The following is a 19,710-nucleotide window of genomic DNA, read 5'->3' on the forward strand; positions in this document are numbered from 1 at the left end:
GGTGGTCAGATAACAATCAAATTAACATTAGCTCTATTTAAGTTTAGCATAAACAACCCAGTAAAACTACACTATGGAAAAAAAAATAAAGTAAGTGAATTTTAAATCTACTAAGTGCATACAAAATTTGAGAAACTATACTCTGTGGACACACACAGACATCAAGAACCAGCATATGACTCTCAACAATGGTTACAATCAACAAAATGTTGCATGCTGGGTAAAACCTTAGTAAAAACTCCCGTCATGCACTGCAGTATGAAAAATTGTCACCACTGTTGAGGATCGTGTGATAAGTGTGTTTGTCTAAAAACCTGAACTGATTGTCTCCTTTTGTGTCTTTCAACATTGAAGCATTGTGATTTTTTTTTTTACTTCAGTTCAGTAATAGCTGAGTGTCAGTCTACTATCCAAAGATAAAGATGTTCAGTCATCATGAGTTATAAGCAGAAAAAGCATAAGATCATCTGTTACTGCAAGGTTCGACTCCGCAATGCATACATGCAATTGCAATACATTGCAATTGTTTTGAATCAAATTGGTTTGAATTAGTAAAAGGGTCAAGACACTACTTAAAGCAAACCTTGACCACAATTATGGTGGCATAGTGTTTTTTTTTTGTTTTACTTTTTTTTTCAGTTGAAGGCTGTGGCTAAATTCAGTTGTAGTTCTTGTGTTTCTCTTTACTTCAGTGATGTTGATTGTTAACAGCAGATGTTCATCATTAATGCACAATCATCATTTAATTAGTCACTTAATTATCTCTTTAGCTTTGACCCTTTGAGGATTTGAATATGACTTGAGCTTGTGACTTGAAAGTCTCACCTCTAAAAGACAGAGCCGTAGATTGCTGACAAGCCACGCCATATCGCGTTCATTATCGAAGGCGATTCATCTGCGATAATGAACGCGATATGGCGTGGCTTGTCAGCGATCTACGGCTCTGTCTATTAAATGCCACTCCGATTATAAGCAGGTGATGGAGATTTAGCAGTGATCACGGAAGCAGCTTTACTGATTAGATGCGCATGATCATATTGTTAGATATATCGTCCAGCCCTACATAGGTGTCATTTATCTTAGATTTTAAGCTGTATTTAACTTGTCAAATACAGAAGACTTAAAATACAAAACTTGAATATTGAGAAATCTTATAACATATACTGTTTATAAGTGTTGATTTTGGTGCAACATGTAACAGGGCTACTGAATATCCAATAGTATTTATTTACGTCACAGCATTAAAGATGAATTGCAACTTTGCTACTTGTTAGTGAGTGTCAGATGGTTTAGGGGAGGGACTTTCCCACTCTTCAGAGCATCTGATTGGACAGAAATCTGTGTATAATCACTTCATGGATATTTGTGGCCCTTTTTCTCAGTGAAAGTGTTTATAAATGCATATTGTTTCAAAGGAATTCAGTAGCACATAGAAGAGCTCAGAGTTGATAGACATGAACGAAAAGCAAACAACTTCTGCTTTGAGCTAATTTGATCTTTAATAAAACCAGCTTAATTTTCTAAAGAGCATTACGTCATTTGAATATCAAATCTGATCGGTCTGTTTTGTAATGAGAGAGTTTATACTGTAAACCTCCTCCGGCATTCATAGAAAAAGTAAAACATGTCTGAGCTTCAGCAAATATGTCAACGTGAAGTGACATTCAGCCAAGTATGGTGACCCATACTCAGAATTTGTGCTCTGCATTTTACCCATCCAAAGTGCACACACACAGAGCAGTGAACACACACACCAAGCAGTGTTCATCATTTATGCTGCAGCGCCCAGGGAGCAGTTGGGGTTCAGTGTCTTGATCAAGGACACCTCAATTGTGGTATTGCCAGCCCGAGACTCAAACCCACAACCCTAGGGTTAGGAGTTCAACTCTCTAACCACTAGGCCACAACTTCCCATTTTGCATTGAGTGATGTTATTTTTAGAGCTGAAACAACGAATCGATTTAATCGATTAAAATCGATTATTAAAATAGTTGTCAACTAATTTAGTCATCGATTCGTTGCTAAATAATTTATTTGCCGTAAGCGGCTTATTTCGTGCATATTTCAGATCTGCGGTGACCAAAGTGTGGCAGTAATGAGCCACCGGAGGATTTACTCAACCAGTACAACAGGAGAAGTAGCGAATAGCCAATAGCTGGCCTCAATTTATGTCACGTGCTTCCCGAACGGCGTCTCTGCAGCATTCAACAGGATGTGGGAGTACTTTATTTTGAGCCTTCAAAAAAGAAGATTAACCTGTAAACTCTGCACTACTGAACTGTTTAAGGGACCGTTCACATATCGCGTCTTTTGCGCGCTCATGTTCGTTATTTCCAATGTAGGCGCGCAGTATGCGCGCTCATAATGGAAGAAGCGACGCGGTCGCGACGCACCCGTTTTTCCAGGCGCGTGCACACCGCATCGAGTTAAAAACATTTCAACTTTTCAGAATGCAGCAAGCGCACCGCAGGTCATGTGACAAGAACTAAATAATCAGCTTCATCCTTTCCCGTAACAACGTTAAAAGCTCAGCCAAGATGAAGGAACAGCTGATCATAGCTGTATATGGATTCCCATTTTGAAATAAATTTAGTAGCAGAGCTACTGCAAGTGATTTTTAGAGCTGCAAATCCATTTATCCTTTGCTGAAATTTCCGCGTCTTCAAGGAGAGAGCACGTCATGGTTGCTTAGCAAAGGCAGACGCCTCAGGGGCGCTTCTGCACGAGCGCTTTGGAAAGGAGGAGAAAGCGGTGCGCACAGTCTATGGGTGCGCCTAGCGTTTTAGGCGCGATATGTGAACGGCCCCTAAGCCTTTTATTTGTGCAGATTCTCCAGTACAATGTTGTTTGCAAATGTTTAGTTGTAATAGCTGATAACATTGCTTTTTAACAGTTAACATTTAAAGCTTTACAAACATGTTCTGTGATCAGTTTGTCGTTTACCAGTTCATAATTCAGTCGTGCAGCCTAATTATGACTGAATGAGAGAGGTAAATGTTTAAAGATATTTGAAATGCACTTTTTTTTTCTAAGTATTCACTGCTCTTTTTCACACAGCAGGTTTTTTGTGTGTCCGGTTTTTCTGGACAACCTTCTGATGGATTTTACTTTAAATTGTGAGTTCCATTCAGGTTTCATGACATTGGCACTTTATTCGAAGGATTGTTTACAATTTCACAGCATAAGCTATAAAGCTGTTTCCCAGTAAATAATAAAATACAACGCACTGCAATCTTATTCTGTTTTATCCTTATTCTTCGTGAAAATATGTTCTGAAAGATTCCTTAATAAGCTTTGTTCGGGATGTTAAACTACTTTAGGAGCTCTAAGGACTGCCATGGTGAAAACATTATTTGAAATCTCTGAAATTTGATAGAGTATGGGTCAGTGTTTTGATTGCAGAAGAGTTTGACAAGGGATCACTAACACATAATAAAACAACTCCAGGTATATTTGTGATAAGGATATGACAATGCAAAATTATTAAAATCTCTTAAAAATCTATGCTGAATGATAAAGACCCTTTATTAATAATTTACTTTGGGGGAAAAATGGAAAAAACTAAAATATAAGTACACAAACCGATTAATCGATTAATCGTAAAAATAATCGACAGATTAATCGATTATCAAAATAATCGTTAGTTGCAGCCCTAGTTATTTTCTTGTTGAAGAAGGGGACTTCAACTATTTCCACTGCTGGACATTAAAACAGTGTTAACCACAGATAGTCTTTCTAAAAGTGCATGTGTTAAAACAGTCAGTCATTTGGCTGCTGCTGATCTGATGAGCTTCAACACGGTAAGACAAACATACTTCAATGAAAAATAATGATTATTGCTCATATAACATACGAGTATTAACGTGAGAAATGTTACGAATAGGTGATGTACATGCACTTTTCATAAGTGTATAAGTGCTGATTAATGCTCTACACTGTTAAAAAAATCCGTAAATTTAGGGGTCACTTTACCGTGGATTTGCTACGGATTCGCTCCGTTTTGTGAAATACGGAAAGTTTGCTGTTGCGCAAGGCAGTATGGGTAGAATTTTCTCCCCCAGCCAGATTTTTCCGACGCCATTACATTCAGTGCGGTCAGTGCCAGCCTGAAGTTCTGCGAGACACATGGAAAGTTGGAAACAGGTTGGTTGTGTGTAATGAGAATAGGAATGGAGTGCCACCTCTCAAACAAAATATATTGAGTTAAACATGTTAAACACATGATAAGCACGTTTTCTGTTCTGGTACCCCTCGCCAGACAGTCGCCTTTCCCCATGAAATGTAGGACAAATTATTAGTTGGTTAATTTTATCTCGAAGGTTTCTAGGTTTTTAGCAGCATTTCAACCGGAGCTATACAGGGTAGTGTGGCTCGCAGCTGAGCACGGGACCTTTGCTGCTAGCTGCGTTAGCATTAGCATGTCGGCTGCGCTTCCTAAGTACTGGGTACGTCAAAAGCCCATTTTTTGTTCCCCCTCGTACATTAAATTGGTCTCGATAGGCAGTTGATAGTCGTGTGTGTTTCATGTCGACATCTGAATGTGTGCGTTTCGCGTAATTTTGAAGCGTGAGTGGACGTTTGCTGCTAGCTGCGCTAGCATTAGCCCGCCGCCTGCGCTTCGTAACTACGTCAAAAGCCAATTTTTTGGATACACTCATGCCAATTTTTTGGATACTGAGTGTATCCACTCATTGGATACACTCATGGCTAAACTGGAGGAATTAGGAGTTCTCTCTGTAGATGACCTGAGCCTTGTGGACCCGGAGGACATTAAAGACACTCTGCCATTCATTCAGTGCAAAAGATTCATCAGAGCTGTCAAAGCATTGGAAGCAGGTGAGTTTTTTCCCCTCTGTTTTAATGCAAGTTTTCTGAGACTACAAAGGCTGATTAAAAAATGCAAAAAAAAAGGTTGCCATCAGCTGTACATGGCAATAACTACTCTATAATTGGTTTTCGTAATTAGGTCCATTTGTATTCCTGGTGGACCCAAACTGGACATTGAGGACCAATGTATTAATTGATTCGTAACAATTGTGATGTGTTTAATTTATGGAGATGTGTGTCATGTCATCCATAGATTCACAAGCTCCACCCCAGTTCACCAGGCCTGGCCCCTCATCAACACCTGAGCCACAGAGGTTTCAGCTGCCCTCAACACCACCTGAGACAGCCGACTCCCCATCCCAAGACACATATTCTGTACCATGGCACAAATTTCCCTCAAAAGTCATGGATGAGTTGCGTGAAAAGAAGTACATAATGGGGAAAGACAGACGAGAGATGGTTCGGATCGTCGCTGAAGATTACCTCCACAAACACCCAGGAAGACCTGGTAGACAAAAGCTGAGGGAACTCGCCAGTATGATTGTAGGACAATATCCTGCCTTCCTCAAGCTGACTGAGCCGTTTGGAAACAAACCTTTTGCAAAAGATGGTTCTGAAACTGTCTTTCGTCAGCTGGAACACCGAATTGAAAATATGAAGAGGCACAAAGCTCACTGAAGAGGTGAGCAGGGGGTGAAAATTCAACAAAGAAAAGGCCCAGAAATTCAGATCTGTATGGATGTGTGGCGTGGGATCCAATCATTGAGGGGACTGTGTGTAGAGAAGACCTGCTGTCTAAACGAGATTACTTGAAACGTGCCTTTCAAACCAGGGATCTTCAGGTGGGTCTGCAATCATCCATTATTTTCTTGTGTTGTAAGGACACGTGAAATTGTGGGACACATTGTGAAATTGTAGATCGTCTGACATCACTACGCCCATAGTCTATTGAAATTGATACCCTGTTTTATTATTTTAATTGGTTAGTTTGACTAACTGTTCAACTGTTTGACTAACTGCCTCATATCTTTAGGAGTCATCTGTTCGAAAATTGATGACTGAAACATATCCCATTCAGCGTGAAATCCTCAACGATGCTGATACCGCTATTGGCGTTGTAAAGGACAAGTGGCCGTTCCTGTTTGAAGTTCCTCACCTGTTTGATCATGCATCTAAACTCCTTGGCTTCTCTGTACAAAACAAGCTGGCACAGGTGTGTTGTTACTGTTATTATTATGATTGTGCTGTGCTGCTCCATATGGAGAGAATTTTGTCTTTATTAATCAATCAAAAAAAGAATTGCAACCAAAAAGAGAGTTGAGACCAAAAAAGATAAACTGGCAACCAATCAAATAGAATAAATTGGATGAACAATCAAATAGAATAGATTTGAGACCAAAAATCAGGAAGTGGCAACCAAAAAAGCAGAACATTTGAGATCAAAACAGAACAGGTTGCAAATGAAAATGAAATGATTAGAATTTTTTTTTTTTTCAAAATTCTCTCCATAGCTGCATTTTTTGGAGGCCAAACGAAAATGAGTGTTAGTCTTAGGTACCTGTACAAAATTAACACCTTGAACCTTGAACAGGAACTTTCCAAAAAAGAAAAGGGGATCAATGACTTCCTTGACTCCAAAGGGATGAAGACGGGCGAAGGTCCAATACAGCTCATCTGTGGCATTGCAAAATACTTCAAGGAAGACTCTTATAAACTCTTCGACAAAAAAGAGGTAGATGTTGTAAATTTTAAACTGTGTGCATGATAATTATTTCCATCCAGTGGTGAACCAAGTAACCAATCACAGTATGAAGTATAGATTCCCCTAATTGAGCTGCTGATATTCTCTATAAACTCTCTCTCTATAAACTATTTACATTAATGTCTGTGCTTAATGGCTACCTCTGTCTGATGAAGACACTAGCAGATAGTCAATTTGCCAGCAGGTTTGTGTGCACTGGAAACATTAATTCATGTGTCATGTCTGTCACCAAAACAGATCTCTGCAGATCCTGAAGTCGAACTCCCAGTGACCCCATGCATCCTAGTCAGAGGTTTGTAGTTAAATATTTTTTGTATCTCAGCGAGCTGTTTTATAAGCTGTTGTTTTGTCTTATTAAAGAAATGTTTTGCTTGCCTTAAAATATAGGATTATTTTTTTTGTACATGATGCTCAGAATTGTTATTTTTTTTCTTTATCTTTTTTTTTTTTATCTGTGTTTAAGGTGACAAGCAATTCAAGATTGCTCTTGATGGGTTACTTGTCAATGACCACATCACCTCTCCCATTGTGGCCTTGAGCTACGTCTTCTCCATGTTTTATGTCTGCAACATCCAATACCCACCGGAGATGGCTTTTACTCTCGAATTCATGCAAAGGTAAGCACTCATTGTTTGGAAATACTTTGTAAATGTGACTTTGCCATGCCTTTCTGCACCCGACCTGCTTTTTGTCAATCTACACCAAACCCCTTTGTCTGAGATGTACAAGCTCAAAATGTGTCGTCACATGCTGTGAGCTTTTAGATCAGCTGTTATTGGCTTATGATCCCCCTGAATATGGATTTGTTCGCAGATTTCGTAGCTCCCTGTTGAAGATTATTGTTGGAATAAATGTGTCATATTTTTTAAAATGGCAGGTAACATGCTTTTTGCTTTACATAGTGTCCCAAGTCAATCAAAAACAAAACAAACATAACATGATTCTAGTTGGGAAATGGAGCAAAAACATATTTTTCTTAGAATGGTTACTTGAAACAAAATTCGTTTGAGCTATCTCTTTAAAACCATTAGCACCTGAGACCAGATTATGTCAGTGGTGGTCAAACCTTTTCATGTCAAAGACACACAAGCTGAAATGTATTTGGCTGCAGACTCCAACCTCAAAATATGTTGTTCCAGGGACCCCCTCCAGAAGCAAAGACTAAACATATTAATTTAAAAAATAATACATGCTGGATTCATGCCCAAATGTTAATACTTTGATGTGTAACATGCACTGTTTGTCACAGTTGCTCCACTCCATGTTTGAGGAACCCCCAGGACAGTCCATGTTTAAATGTGCTGTTTCACCTTTTGATAGTACGATGTCAACTGTGTTTTCTATCCCCTTCTGTGTTCTGTGCATTTATAATATCCCTGCACACATGTTGAGGATGCATGGTGTCATGTGTTGGTGATAAGCAGACTTCTCGCACTTGCAAACAATTCTGTATATGCGCAGTCTTAATGCATGTGTCTTGATAAGCTTAGCCACTGGCACCAGCACCACAACAACATTGGGTACTAGACAGATGGTCAACTAGAATGATAGAGAGGTTCATACATAGGGGCATATTGAAGAAAACAAATGTATGATTTTATTGAACTGCTCCACTCCTGTCAAGCCACACTACATGTGCAAACTTTGTCTGCATCTCACTATTATTATTATTTTTTTCTCAGAGTTTTCTTTGGGATCAATCCTGATCGAGGCTCCAAGGCAGAGAAGAAGGGGAAGAAACGGCACTTCATTCCTCCACAGGTGTGCAAGCTAGTTTCTCAGCTGAAGGAATTTGAATGCAAGCAGAAGGAATCTGAGTGGGCCATTTGAGCTGTTCTCAAAGCTCAGAAAATACCTTTTTGGACTGAATGTACACACACACACAGGCAAATCCAAAAACATGGGGCTTGGGAGTAGAAATACAGATTTTTACAGTATTATGTGAGTTCAGATGTTTTAACTAGATGCCCACAACACACATGCTGCAGTTTCAAATCCCCCATGTTAAGGGGGAGGGAAGGTGGGCGATATTTGTCATTCCAGGTAGAGCTTTGCCTGTCAATGTGGAGTTGGAGGTGTAAGTTTTAAGTTTTATTTTTTGCAGAAATCTCTTTATGGCATGTTGCACAGAATCATCCTTCTAAGGTTATGGTTGTTATTGCTGCACTGATGTTTTATAGAAAATTTGTATAATGTAATACTTCTAATGTTCTATTTGTTTTTTGTAGAAAGGTCAGACACTGGTTGCAGAGCTCTGCCTGTCGGTGTGATATGTGGAGTTGGAGGTGTAGGTTTCTGCATCCTCCTGGAGGGGGCTCCTCATTTTGCACTGACAGGTGAGACAGCAACAGCAATGCTGGCAGTTTTATTGTCTTATTTTGTCAATGTCTTTAACAAATCCATTTGTTATTAATGCCTGTCAGCCTGTGGGTGCTAACAAGTTGCTAGATTTGGCAGCTCCCTGTTAAAGGACATGGCTGTAGTTCTTTGAGAGAACAGCTGGTTTATGTATGTAAAATTGCTCTGAATGTGAAGGTGATGTTCTGAATGTTTTAATGGTTGTAATGTAAATATTGCAATTCATTCACCACAAAAAGTGCAATCACTTTAAAGCACTGGCAGCTGTTAAAGGAAATAAATAATTTTTGTGATTCTACATTTGTGCTTTATTGATGATAAACGGTATAGAGAACTGTACGGAATTAAACATTTTAGGATGACTGAAGTGTCCGCAAATGGTACGGATTGAGTACTTTAATAATACGGAATATTCCATTTTAAGTTTGATGGAAGTGTCCGTAAATGGTAAAGAAAAAGTCAGGTAAATCTACGGAAATATCCGTTTTAAGGTTTACGGAAGTGCCCGTACAATAATGGAAAAAGTGCTGTACTATAATATAATATTTTTTGTAATGACTGTAATGTAATTTTTTTTTGCAAAAAATGTACAGTTTTCACATGCTTTCCGGAGTTTCATGGTCCAGTGTACCTGATAAAACAACATTTTCCTCCTGATGAATTCTGTGTTTCAAGGGTTTCTAGTGCTGGTTGGGGTGTGAGTTACAGTCATTCACACATCTGTGCACTAAAGAACTCATCAGTGATAATGAGCTGCACATACACATACCCTACTGGATATAAGATTGAGAAAGTGTTCTGGACAAATAGCTATTCATCTCCAGACCCTCCTGATCTCTTCATAGACCCTGAATACAGTCAGAGGCTTCAGTATCTGGGAGACAAACAGCAGAACTGCACCATTAGAATGAGTCATGTGACACAGAAGGACCAAAACATGTACTATTTCAGGTTCATCTCAAATAAATCTGATGGAAAATGGACTGGTTATCCAGGAGTGATTCTTAATGTCACAGGTGACTTTCATGAGGCTGAGCTCTTCTTCTGTGGACTATGTTGAATAATAATAAGTGTATGACAGCAGCACTAGATGTTATGTGTGTTGTGTTCAGATCTTCAGGTGGAGGCTCCCGAGAGAGTGACAGAGGGCCATAATGTCAATCTGACATGTAAAAGCAGCTGCACTCTGGCTGACAGAGCAACATTCATCTGGTACAGAAACTCCCAGCCATTAACTGAGAGAAGAGACAGAAACAATCAACTCCTGCTGCAGTCAGTCAGAAGAGAGGATGCAGGCAGATACAGCTGTGCTCTGCATGGACACAGTTACATCTCTCCTGCTGCTCAGCTCAGTGTCACCTGTGAGTAGGAATTTAAGATTTTATTTTTGAAAAGCATCAGTTCAAAACTTAATATCCCTGATAAATGGTCAGTGTGTTTTGTGGGAGCACAACTGCACAGAATCCTCAGAATTAAACACAACACTGCTTCAGTGTTACTTTAACACTAGATGGGCACGATATAGTATAATTTTCAAAAACTGCTAGGAGACCCAAAGGTTGAGGATCCACATGCATTTCATTGTAATATTCCAGGAACGTATTCAGCTAAACAGAAAATAGTTAAAAACAGGCAAGCAATCAAAAAAAAAAAAAAAAAAACACCACGAAAGAGACTCAGGCAAACAGGGAAAATCCAGAAAAAAAGAAACAGACAGTGGTGGAATGTAACGAAGTATTTGTACTTCGTTACTGTACTTAAGTAAATTTTTACGTATCTATACTTTCCTTAAGTAAAAAAAATAATGCATACTTATACTTTTACTCAAGTGTATTTTTCAGCAATTATCTGTACTTTGTACTCCACTACATTATTAAAATGCGTGTCGTTACATCCTTCCGAATCTTGCAGGAATCTTGCATAAAAAAAATTTTGGTCGACTGACATTTTGGCGTTGCTGGCCAATGCACGTTGAAACAGATCGGAGATCTGATTGGTCAAAGAACTCACGCGCTCAGCGAGCGTTTTGAAACAACACAAGTGGAACTGATGTAAATCGAAGAAAAGGACACGGTGGACACCAAATATCAAACATGGACGAAAAGCCAACAACGTCGACTGAGCTTGAGCCTGTGCCCTGCAGCTCTGATTCTGAGAGACATCCCTGGCCTTATTTAAGCAAGTTATTTGAATTTAAAGGTTCAAAGAATGACTCCTGGCGTTTTCAATGTGTCAAGTGCCTACCTCAACGCAAAGAACTGTTGGCGTTTAAAAACTCCCCTTCAAATTTGAAGAAACATATAGAGGTAAGACATGCAATGCTAGTTATTAATATTTAAGTTACAAACTTGCTATGACATGGTGCTATGACTGTTATAGAAAAACGGATGTCAACATAACAAAAATATCACACAAGTATAATATTTGTTTGACGTAAGTTAGTGGTACCCTAACAGGGCAACTTCTTTAGCTGGTTATTAGCACAGCAGGGACGATAGCTTGCTAGTACATTACATTTTTGGAGATGAGCAAACTACTGCTATATCTGTACATCCGTAGTTGGCTAAAATACCTGTTTGCTTTGACTCTATGAAAAAATTTTCAAACTTTTTATACGGCGTCGGCCCCTAGCTTCTTTACCATTCAACATTGGGTATTTAGTTGACATTCACAAGTAAGCATGCAGGCAAAACTATATCTTGGTTTGATTCGATTGTGAACAATTTTGCACTATGACAGTTGTTTTTCGTCAATATCATGACATTTTTTTGAATTTGCAAACATATATATATATATATATATATACAGTACAGGCCAAAAGTTTGGACACATTACTACTTTTAATGTTTTTGACAGAAGTTTCTTCTGCTCATCAATCGTAACATCTGCCTTTATATTGACTTCATTGTTTTTCACATAGGTTCTGTTTTTTTTGTCCTGTTAATGTTAGGTTGATCAGAGTTCTAAATAGCAATATTGCTTGCATGTTTTAAGAGAAGCACTCACCCTTGTCAAATTTTGTTTGGTGCTTATTTTTTTCTCATTCTAATGTGTTATACATTATTAGCCTAATGCTTTTGGAATGTCTGTAATCAATGGAGTATAAGCCTCAAATGCAGTTTTAGCTACGTTTTCCCCATGCAGGCCAAGGTAAAGGACTAAAGCAACTGTTGTTGAGCAGAATAAACTGGTCATACAAATTTGATTAAAGTGTTCAGAATAACACTCACCTGTGTACTTTTGAGTTTTTTTTTACTGCTCTTAATAGTATAGTAAAAATAAAATAAATTGTATGTCATAATTGGCTTAGCTTAATTATTATTTAATGAGTAATAAGTAAATAACCAGATTTTTACAGTGTCAGTATTGCACAACAACTCTTTCCAGTACACAATAGATATTGTTTGTGATTGTTACAATTGAACAGCCCAGACATTGAGACAACTGATTGTACTTTTACTTAAAAAAATAGTTTAAAGTAAATTTAAAAGTATGTACTTATGACTTTTACTTAAGTAAGATGTTGATGTAGTAATTATACTTTTACTTAAGTATATATTTTGGAGGGTAGTTGTACTTTTACTTAAGTACTAAACTTAAGTACTTCCTCCACCACTGGAAACAGACAAATAGAAGTGCTCAGAAGTACAGTTATGACACATAAAAAAAGTTGTAATGAGTGAGAAGAGATAACCAGACTTATGCTCCCCGGGCGCCGCAGCTAAAATAGACAAGTGGTCCAGGTGTGTCGTGTTTATTTTGACTAATTTATTGCTGCATATGAGCATTTGAATGGGTTAAATGCAGAGCACAAATTCAGAGTATGAGACACCATATTTGACTACAGGTAACATCAAGTCACATGGGAAATGTAGTCCTTGATAGAGTGGAAGTAGTCTGGGATACAGTGCCCTCTGGTGGCTATCAATGACACTCCAGCTGGTGAACCTGAACATAATGTTTAACTCCTGTTTAATTGCTGTGTGGTCATAGTACTGCACTGACCCACAAAAAACAATAACAAAGATAGTCATTCACAAGTATACATGGAGGCCACTCAAGTCAGCATTTACGTGTTCATTTATAAGATAACATGCCACTGGATCCAGTGAGATCATGCAGAAAAGATAAATGGACATGGACAAGAAGAAAGAGTTTTGTGCGAGTTTTGATGTTATAAGGCTGTCACTGAGTCGCAATGAGTAAATAAATACATTTGGGCCACTTTCACCCACAGTCTGAATGTAAACACTGTGACATAAATGAATGTAATTCACCTTTACAATTGCAGTATTTTAGAAATATATAAAATGATTTGAACTAAATATGCTATTAAACTGAAATATATTTACAAAAGCTGTATGTGTCCTTCTGTGCCTGGCACTGATGCCAATTTGTATAATGAAAACCGTAAAACCAGTCACATATAAATACTCATTGAACTGTAAATACTGACACCTGCAGATCCTCCAGAGAATCCTGTGATCTTCATCAGCCCATCTGTAATAGTGGAGGGAGATTCAGTGACTCTGAGCTGCAGCAGTGATTCAAACCCTCCTGCAGGAATCAGCTGGTTTAAAGGAGGAACGTTTGTAGGATCTGGAAGAATCTACAACATCTCAAATATCAGCTCTGAGCACAGTGAAGAATACAAGTGCAAATCCATCAATGAACATGGAGAGAAAGACTCTGCTGCTGTAGCTTTAAACGTCAAGTGTGAGTAAATGATCATCTGAACTTGTCAATCATAGACTTATAATATTTATTGTGAATTTTCATATTTGTAATTGTTAGACTCTCCCAGGAACGTCTCAGTGTCTATAACTGGATCTGGTCTAATAGTGGAGGGAGATTCAGTGACTCTGAGCTGCAGCAGTGATTCAAACCCTCCTGCAGAAATCAGCTGGTTTAAAGAGAATCAAAGCTCAGCTGTTGGATCTGGACAGAGTTTCAGTGCACTACAGACTGGACGCTTCTACTGTGAGGCTCACAATCAACATGGATCTCAGAGATCAGACGCTGTTACTGTCACTGTTGAAGGTAGAAAAACTCATATATTTATATTACTCCTTCTGAAGTGAATCTGTTCAGATGGTTTGCTCTGTTGTAGGACGTCCAGTGATTTTGTACATATCTGCTGGAGTGGTTTGTGGAGCTGCAGTTATCATAACAATATTGCTGATTTGGTAAGGTGTGTGTGTGTGTGTGTGTGTGTGTGTGTGTGTGGTACTGATCGCACATCTAAACTAACATCAAATAAGTTGTGATTGGCTTTAAAGGTGGATGAAAAAGAGAAATAAAACTCAGGTATGGATATTAATTTAATTATTAGTAATTTACTGATCAGACAATTTTACTCAGACTGAAATTCTGAATTTGTGGCTTTTTCTATTGAGATGATTACATGCATTATTTACTCTCTGTCTTTTTTTCTTTATGTCAAAGGTGAATCATTCCGGACCTCATCATGACCGGCACAACTCTTGCAATGATGAATTGAATGAACCTGTATATGGAAATGAAATGGTAGGTGATTTAGCTGAGGTTTTCCTACAAAAGACTAAATTCTCTTCACCTGTAGCCAAAGGAAATAAAACACTCTTCTATGTCATTGTGAAAATACCAAATGTCTTATAACTTATTGTACGGAAATTTCTATAACACAATTCTGATTTTATGTTGCCTCTTCATTCATAAAGGCTGTTGAACATGGCTCTGGTGTTTGTAAACCTGAACTGAACTGTCCAGTGTATGAAAATATTCCAGTAAGTAAGAACACAGGGCTCAGGGCTCTGGCCCTCGAGGTCCCCTTTCCTGCAGAGGTTTTGCTCCAATCCAAATCACACACACCTGAACAAGTTCATCCAGCTCTTCACGATCACTAGAAAGTTACTGGCAGTAGGTTTGGTCAAGATTGGGTTGGAGCTGAACTCAAGTAGAGAACCCCTGCACTAGATAATGAAAAATACACAACCTATTAGCATTTCCTCATTTGCACTCAAGACTTTCTTGAGTTTTTTGAGAGAGTGGGTATTACTTTTATACCATGGCACAGTACGTTTTCCTCTAACCTTGTTCAATTTGATGGGGACAACAGCTTCTAATGTATTGGAGAAAATAGTGCCCATGTTGCCACATAGTTAATATCAGTGATATGCAGCATGGAAGATACAAGGAAATCTTTGGCAACATCATCACTTTGAGGTACAATATCTATTTATACCAATATCGGTTCCATGCGATATAATTAAATCTAGTGTATGATTAAAACGATGAGTGGCCCCGGTGACATTTTGCTTGACTCCAAAAGAGTTTATTAGGTCAGTAAACACAAGTCCTAATTCATAATTTGTATTATCAACATGTACATTAATATCTCAGACAATTAGCGCTTTATCAACTGTAACCAAAAGGTCTGACAGGAAATCCGCAAATTCTTTTAGGAATTATGTATACGGCCCTGGTGGTCTATACACAGTAACCAAAGGAAGAGATACATTAGATTTATTTTGCATATCTGACAGTGTAACATTAAGCAGAAGTATTTCAAATGAGTTAAATCTGTATCCTCTTTTCTGGGTACCCAGGCTCAGTTTCTTGGGTTTGTCATCACTCCTGGCCACGTGGAAATGGACCCTAAGAAGGTTGAAACTGTCCTCAACTGGCCTATTCTTGCCACAGTTATGGAGGTTCAATGTTTCAATGGCTTCGTGAACTTCTATAGGAGATTCATTATGAACTTCAGCTCTGTGGTGGCCCCCTTGACTGCACTGACCAAGGGAGGAGCTTCGAGGAACTCAAACACCACTTCACTTCCTCTCCCATTCTCTCTATCCCCGACCCAGAAAGACCTCGCGAGGCCTCAGAGGTGGGCGTAGGGGACATTATGTCACAAAGGGGCATTGGAGGAATGGGACACTGGCTTGAGGGAACAGGTGAATGCTCCCACGCTCGTCAGTCCTTTTTTTTAATTGATTTCAGGTTCTCCTGTCTTGCAGACCCGGCACCAAGAATGTCAAGTCGGATGCCCTTTCCCGAACCTACTTTCCCGAGAGAAGCCTTTGGCATCGATTATTAAGAGGTCTAGAAATTGTTGCACCCCTTGAGTGGGAACTGGAAAAAGTAGTACAAGAGGCTCAAGCCCAAGTGACAGACCCAAGAGGTGGTCCCCCGGGTCCCTCAATCTGCCAGGGCCCGGGTTTTGCAGTGGGGTCATAAGTCTCTCTTGATGTGCCACCCAGGAAAAGCATGTACTCTTGACTTCTTCCAGCAGATTTTTGGTGGCCGTCCATCAAATAGGATGTTAAGGTTTATGTGGATGCGTGCCCCGTTTGCACCAAGGGAAAGTGTTACATATCGGTGACCTCAGGGACTGCTCCATCTCTTACTCATTTCCCATAGGCTATGGTCGCACCTTTCTTTGGACTTTGTCACTAGACTCCCACCATATTAGGGCAACACTGTCATCCTGGTGGTTGTGGACCGGTTCTCTAAGGCCGCCCAGTTCATTCCCCTGCCTAAATTGCCCTCAGCCAAAAAACAGCAGAGCTTCTCATGACTTCCGGGTGTTTGGAATTCCCATGGATATTGTCTCTGACTTAGGTTTCAGAGTCTAATAACCAGACAGAATGGATTAACCAGGATCTGGAGACCACTCTGCAGTGAATAGCAACCAATGACCCTATATCTTGGGCTACCTACATCATATGGGCTGAATATGCCAACAACACCCTGCAGTCTTCAGCCAATGGACTATCCCCCTTTGAATGTCAGTTCAACTTTAGCCAACTTTAGTTCAACTTTATTAATGCTCTAGAAGTTCCTGACAGGGCCTTGCTGATAAAAAAAAAAGTTAGATAGAGGAAACATCTTTGGTTGTCAAGTCAAGTCACCTTTATTTATATAGCGCTTTAAACAAAATACATTGTGTCAAAGCAACTGAACAACATTCATTAGGAAAACAGTGTGTCAATAATGCAAAATGACAGTTAAAGGCAGTTCATCATTTAATTCAGTGATGTCATCTCTGTTCAGTTTAAATAGTGTCTGTGCATTCATTTGCAATCAAGTCAACAATATCGCTGTAAATGAAGTGACCCCAACTAAGCAAGCCAGAGGTGACAGCGGCAAGGAACCAAAACTCCATCGGTGACAGAATGGAGAAAAAACCTTGGGAGAAACCAGGCTCAGTCAGGGGGCCAGTTGTCCTCTGACCAGACGAAACCAGTAGTTCAATTCCAGGCTGCAGCAAAGTCAGATTGTGCAGAAGAATCATCTGTTCTTGTGGTCTTGTCCTGGTGGTCGTCTGAGACAAGGTCATTACAGGGGATCTGTATCTGGGGCTCTAGTTGTCCTGGTCTCCGCTATCTTTTTAGGGCTGTAGAGTTCCTTTCTAGGTGCCGATCCACCATCTGGTCTGGATACGTACTGGATCCGGGTGACTGCAGTGACCCTCTGATCTGGACACACACTGGATCTGGTGGCTACGGTGACCTCGGAATAAGAGAGAAACAGAAAAAAAATTAGCGTATATGCCATTCTTCTATTGATGTAGCAAGTACATTGGGTGTTATGGGAAGTGTTTCCGGTTCCGGTTTACCTAATTAATGCAGCCTAAAAATCCGATTTGGATATTAGAAGCATATTAGTGTTTTATGTGTAAACCAGGTTAACGAGCAAGACAAGTCTTTGTTTTTTCTTCTTTTCTACTGCCGCTCCATAATACAATTCTCTCGATGGTGTCATGAGTTAGGAGTGTGGACAGAGCAGGTGCTGCTGGGTTTATATCCACATACTTCATTGTTACCCCTGGCTCTTTGGCTGTTTTACTACCTGCTCTAAAGGTTCTCTGGAGTTGTTTAATGATGAACTGGTGTTCAGTAGTTTGGCCAGGTGCTTGACATACTGTGACCTGTGGTCGGATGGAGCATGCTGTTTTGATCAGTAAAGGAATTTTTTCTTCTTGTGGTGTTTATTAGGCAAGTTGTCAATGGGGTCTGCATTTGTGGCACAGTACAAACACCCTGCCAGCAGTCTTCACAGGTTGGGTACTGGTCGCAGGCAAAGCCAGCATAGGCAGAGGCATAGGCATACTTGTAGTTCCTATACAGAGGGTAAAAATGTAATCAATTTCTGCTATCTGAAAATTCTGACTGAGGCTCTGCATGGGACCCATGAGATGAGTACAGTGAGGGCACAGACAGTGTAACAGTGGTGTCTGCAACAAGTTGAACATTTAGTTTAGCATGTAAGAAAACAGGAAACAGATGATTCACAGGAAACAGATGACTCACAGGAAACAGATGATTCTTCTGCACAATCTGACTTTGCTGCAGTCTGGAATTGAACTACTGGTTTCGTCTGGTCAGAGGAGAACTGGCCCCCCAACTGAGCCTGGTTTCTCCCAAGGTTTTTTTCTCCATTCTGTCACCGATGGAGTTTCGGTTCCTTGCCGCTGTCGCCTCTGGCTTGCTTAGTTGGGGACACTTCATCTACAGCGATATTGTTGACTTGATTGCAAATAAATGCACAGACACTATTTAACTGAACAGAGATGACATAACTGAATCCAATGATGAACTGCCTTTAACTCTCATTTTTGCATTATTGACACTGTTTTCGTAATGAATGTTGTTCAGTTGCTTTGACACAATGTATTTTGTTTAAAGCGCTATATAAATAAAGGTGACATTGACATTGACAAAACAGAGACTCTGCAGGTTTTATGAAGGTACACTGTAAAACCCGACAAGTTAACTTAACTCAAACCGTTTGAGTAAACAGATTGCCTTGATTTAAACCATGTAAGCTTTGAAACTTTGCATTCAAGTAATTAAGTGATTAACTAAGTGCTGATTGAGAATTAGTGATGAACAGCTGCTGTTAACAAACAGAATTACTGAAGAAAAGAGAAACACAAGAACTACTACAACTGACTTCAGACAGTCTTAGATGAAATCAACTGAAATAAAATACATGAAATCTCTCAAGATCTGATTAAACATCCCCACAAACAGCATCACCAGCTCCACTTATTAATAACCAGACTGACTTTATTTCTGTCAGACGTCTACAGAAGATCTTATTGAGAATGAACTAAGGTTTAGATGTTGATTTATTGTTTCATTTGAAGTAACCATGTTAGAGATCAGTGTTTGCTTTAGTTGGGCTCTTGACCCTTGACTTCTGTCTTTGTGTTTTCTCTGGCTGTTATAACCGTGTGTTTCTAAAACACATTTGTTGTAATTCAAAAGCCCAGAAGAAATGCCATCAGGTGTTAACCTGTACCTAGGGGTAGGTTGTTATACTTTATATTGGTGATGATAATCATTAATTATTGTACTGCTTGGAGTCTAATCTCCGCTGAAATAGGTGTTGTGTAATTTGATTGATTATAGTAAAACTGATGCTAAGAGCCAGTGGTTCTGTGATAATCAGTTAATCTGAATGACTTTTTGAACAGTGTGGTCTACTGGTGTCAATTAGTCACACACAGACATCAATAATCAGAATATGAACCTCAACAATGGTAACCATAAAAAAAAAAGCTGCAGATCATGCTGGGAGCCATGGATGAGTTTTGTACTACAATAGTACCCAGCATGCATTGCAGCATGTTTTTTTGTCACCATTGTAGAGGTTCATATTCTGATTATTGATGTCTGTGTTTGGCCAATTGCTGGCACAGAAGAAAAATGTATGTGTACAAAATGTTTATGAAGTCATTATTATATTAACTGATCATCACATAACCACTGGCACTT

The 19,710-nt window shown here is 39.3% G+C and overlaps 1 protein-coding gene across 1 annotated transcript; it reads left to right on the forward strand.

Annotated features, from left to right (window-relative positions):
* The first annotated feature begins 3,379 nt into the window (after window positions 1-3,379).
* On the forward strand, window positions 3,380-16,165 carry LOC132159338 (myelin-associated glycoprotein-like). Its single transcript, XM_059568850.1, has 13 exons — window positions 3,380-3,383; window positions 4,378-4,449; window positions 8,051-8,063; window positions 9,623-9,963; window positions 10,060-10,308; window positions 13,412-13,663; window positions 13,742-13,987; window positions 14,058-14,133; window positions 14,227-14,254; window positions 14,393-14,575; window positions 14,647-14,712; window positions 15,535-15,815; window positions 15,946-16,165. Exons 1-13 carry the CDS (start codon window positions 3,380-3,382, stop codon window positions 16,163-16,165), a joined length of 2,031 nt encoding a protein of 676 aa, XP_059424833.1.
* The last annotated feature ends 3,545 nt before the right edge of the window (window positions 16,166-19,710 follow it).

Source organism: Carassius carassius, chromosome 16 (genome assembly GCF_963082965.1).
Source record: "Carassius carassius chromosome 16, fCarCar2.1, whole genome shotgun sequence".
NCBI lineage: Eukaryota > Metazoa > Chordata > Actinopteri > Cypriniformes > Cyprinidae > Carassius > Carassius carassius.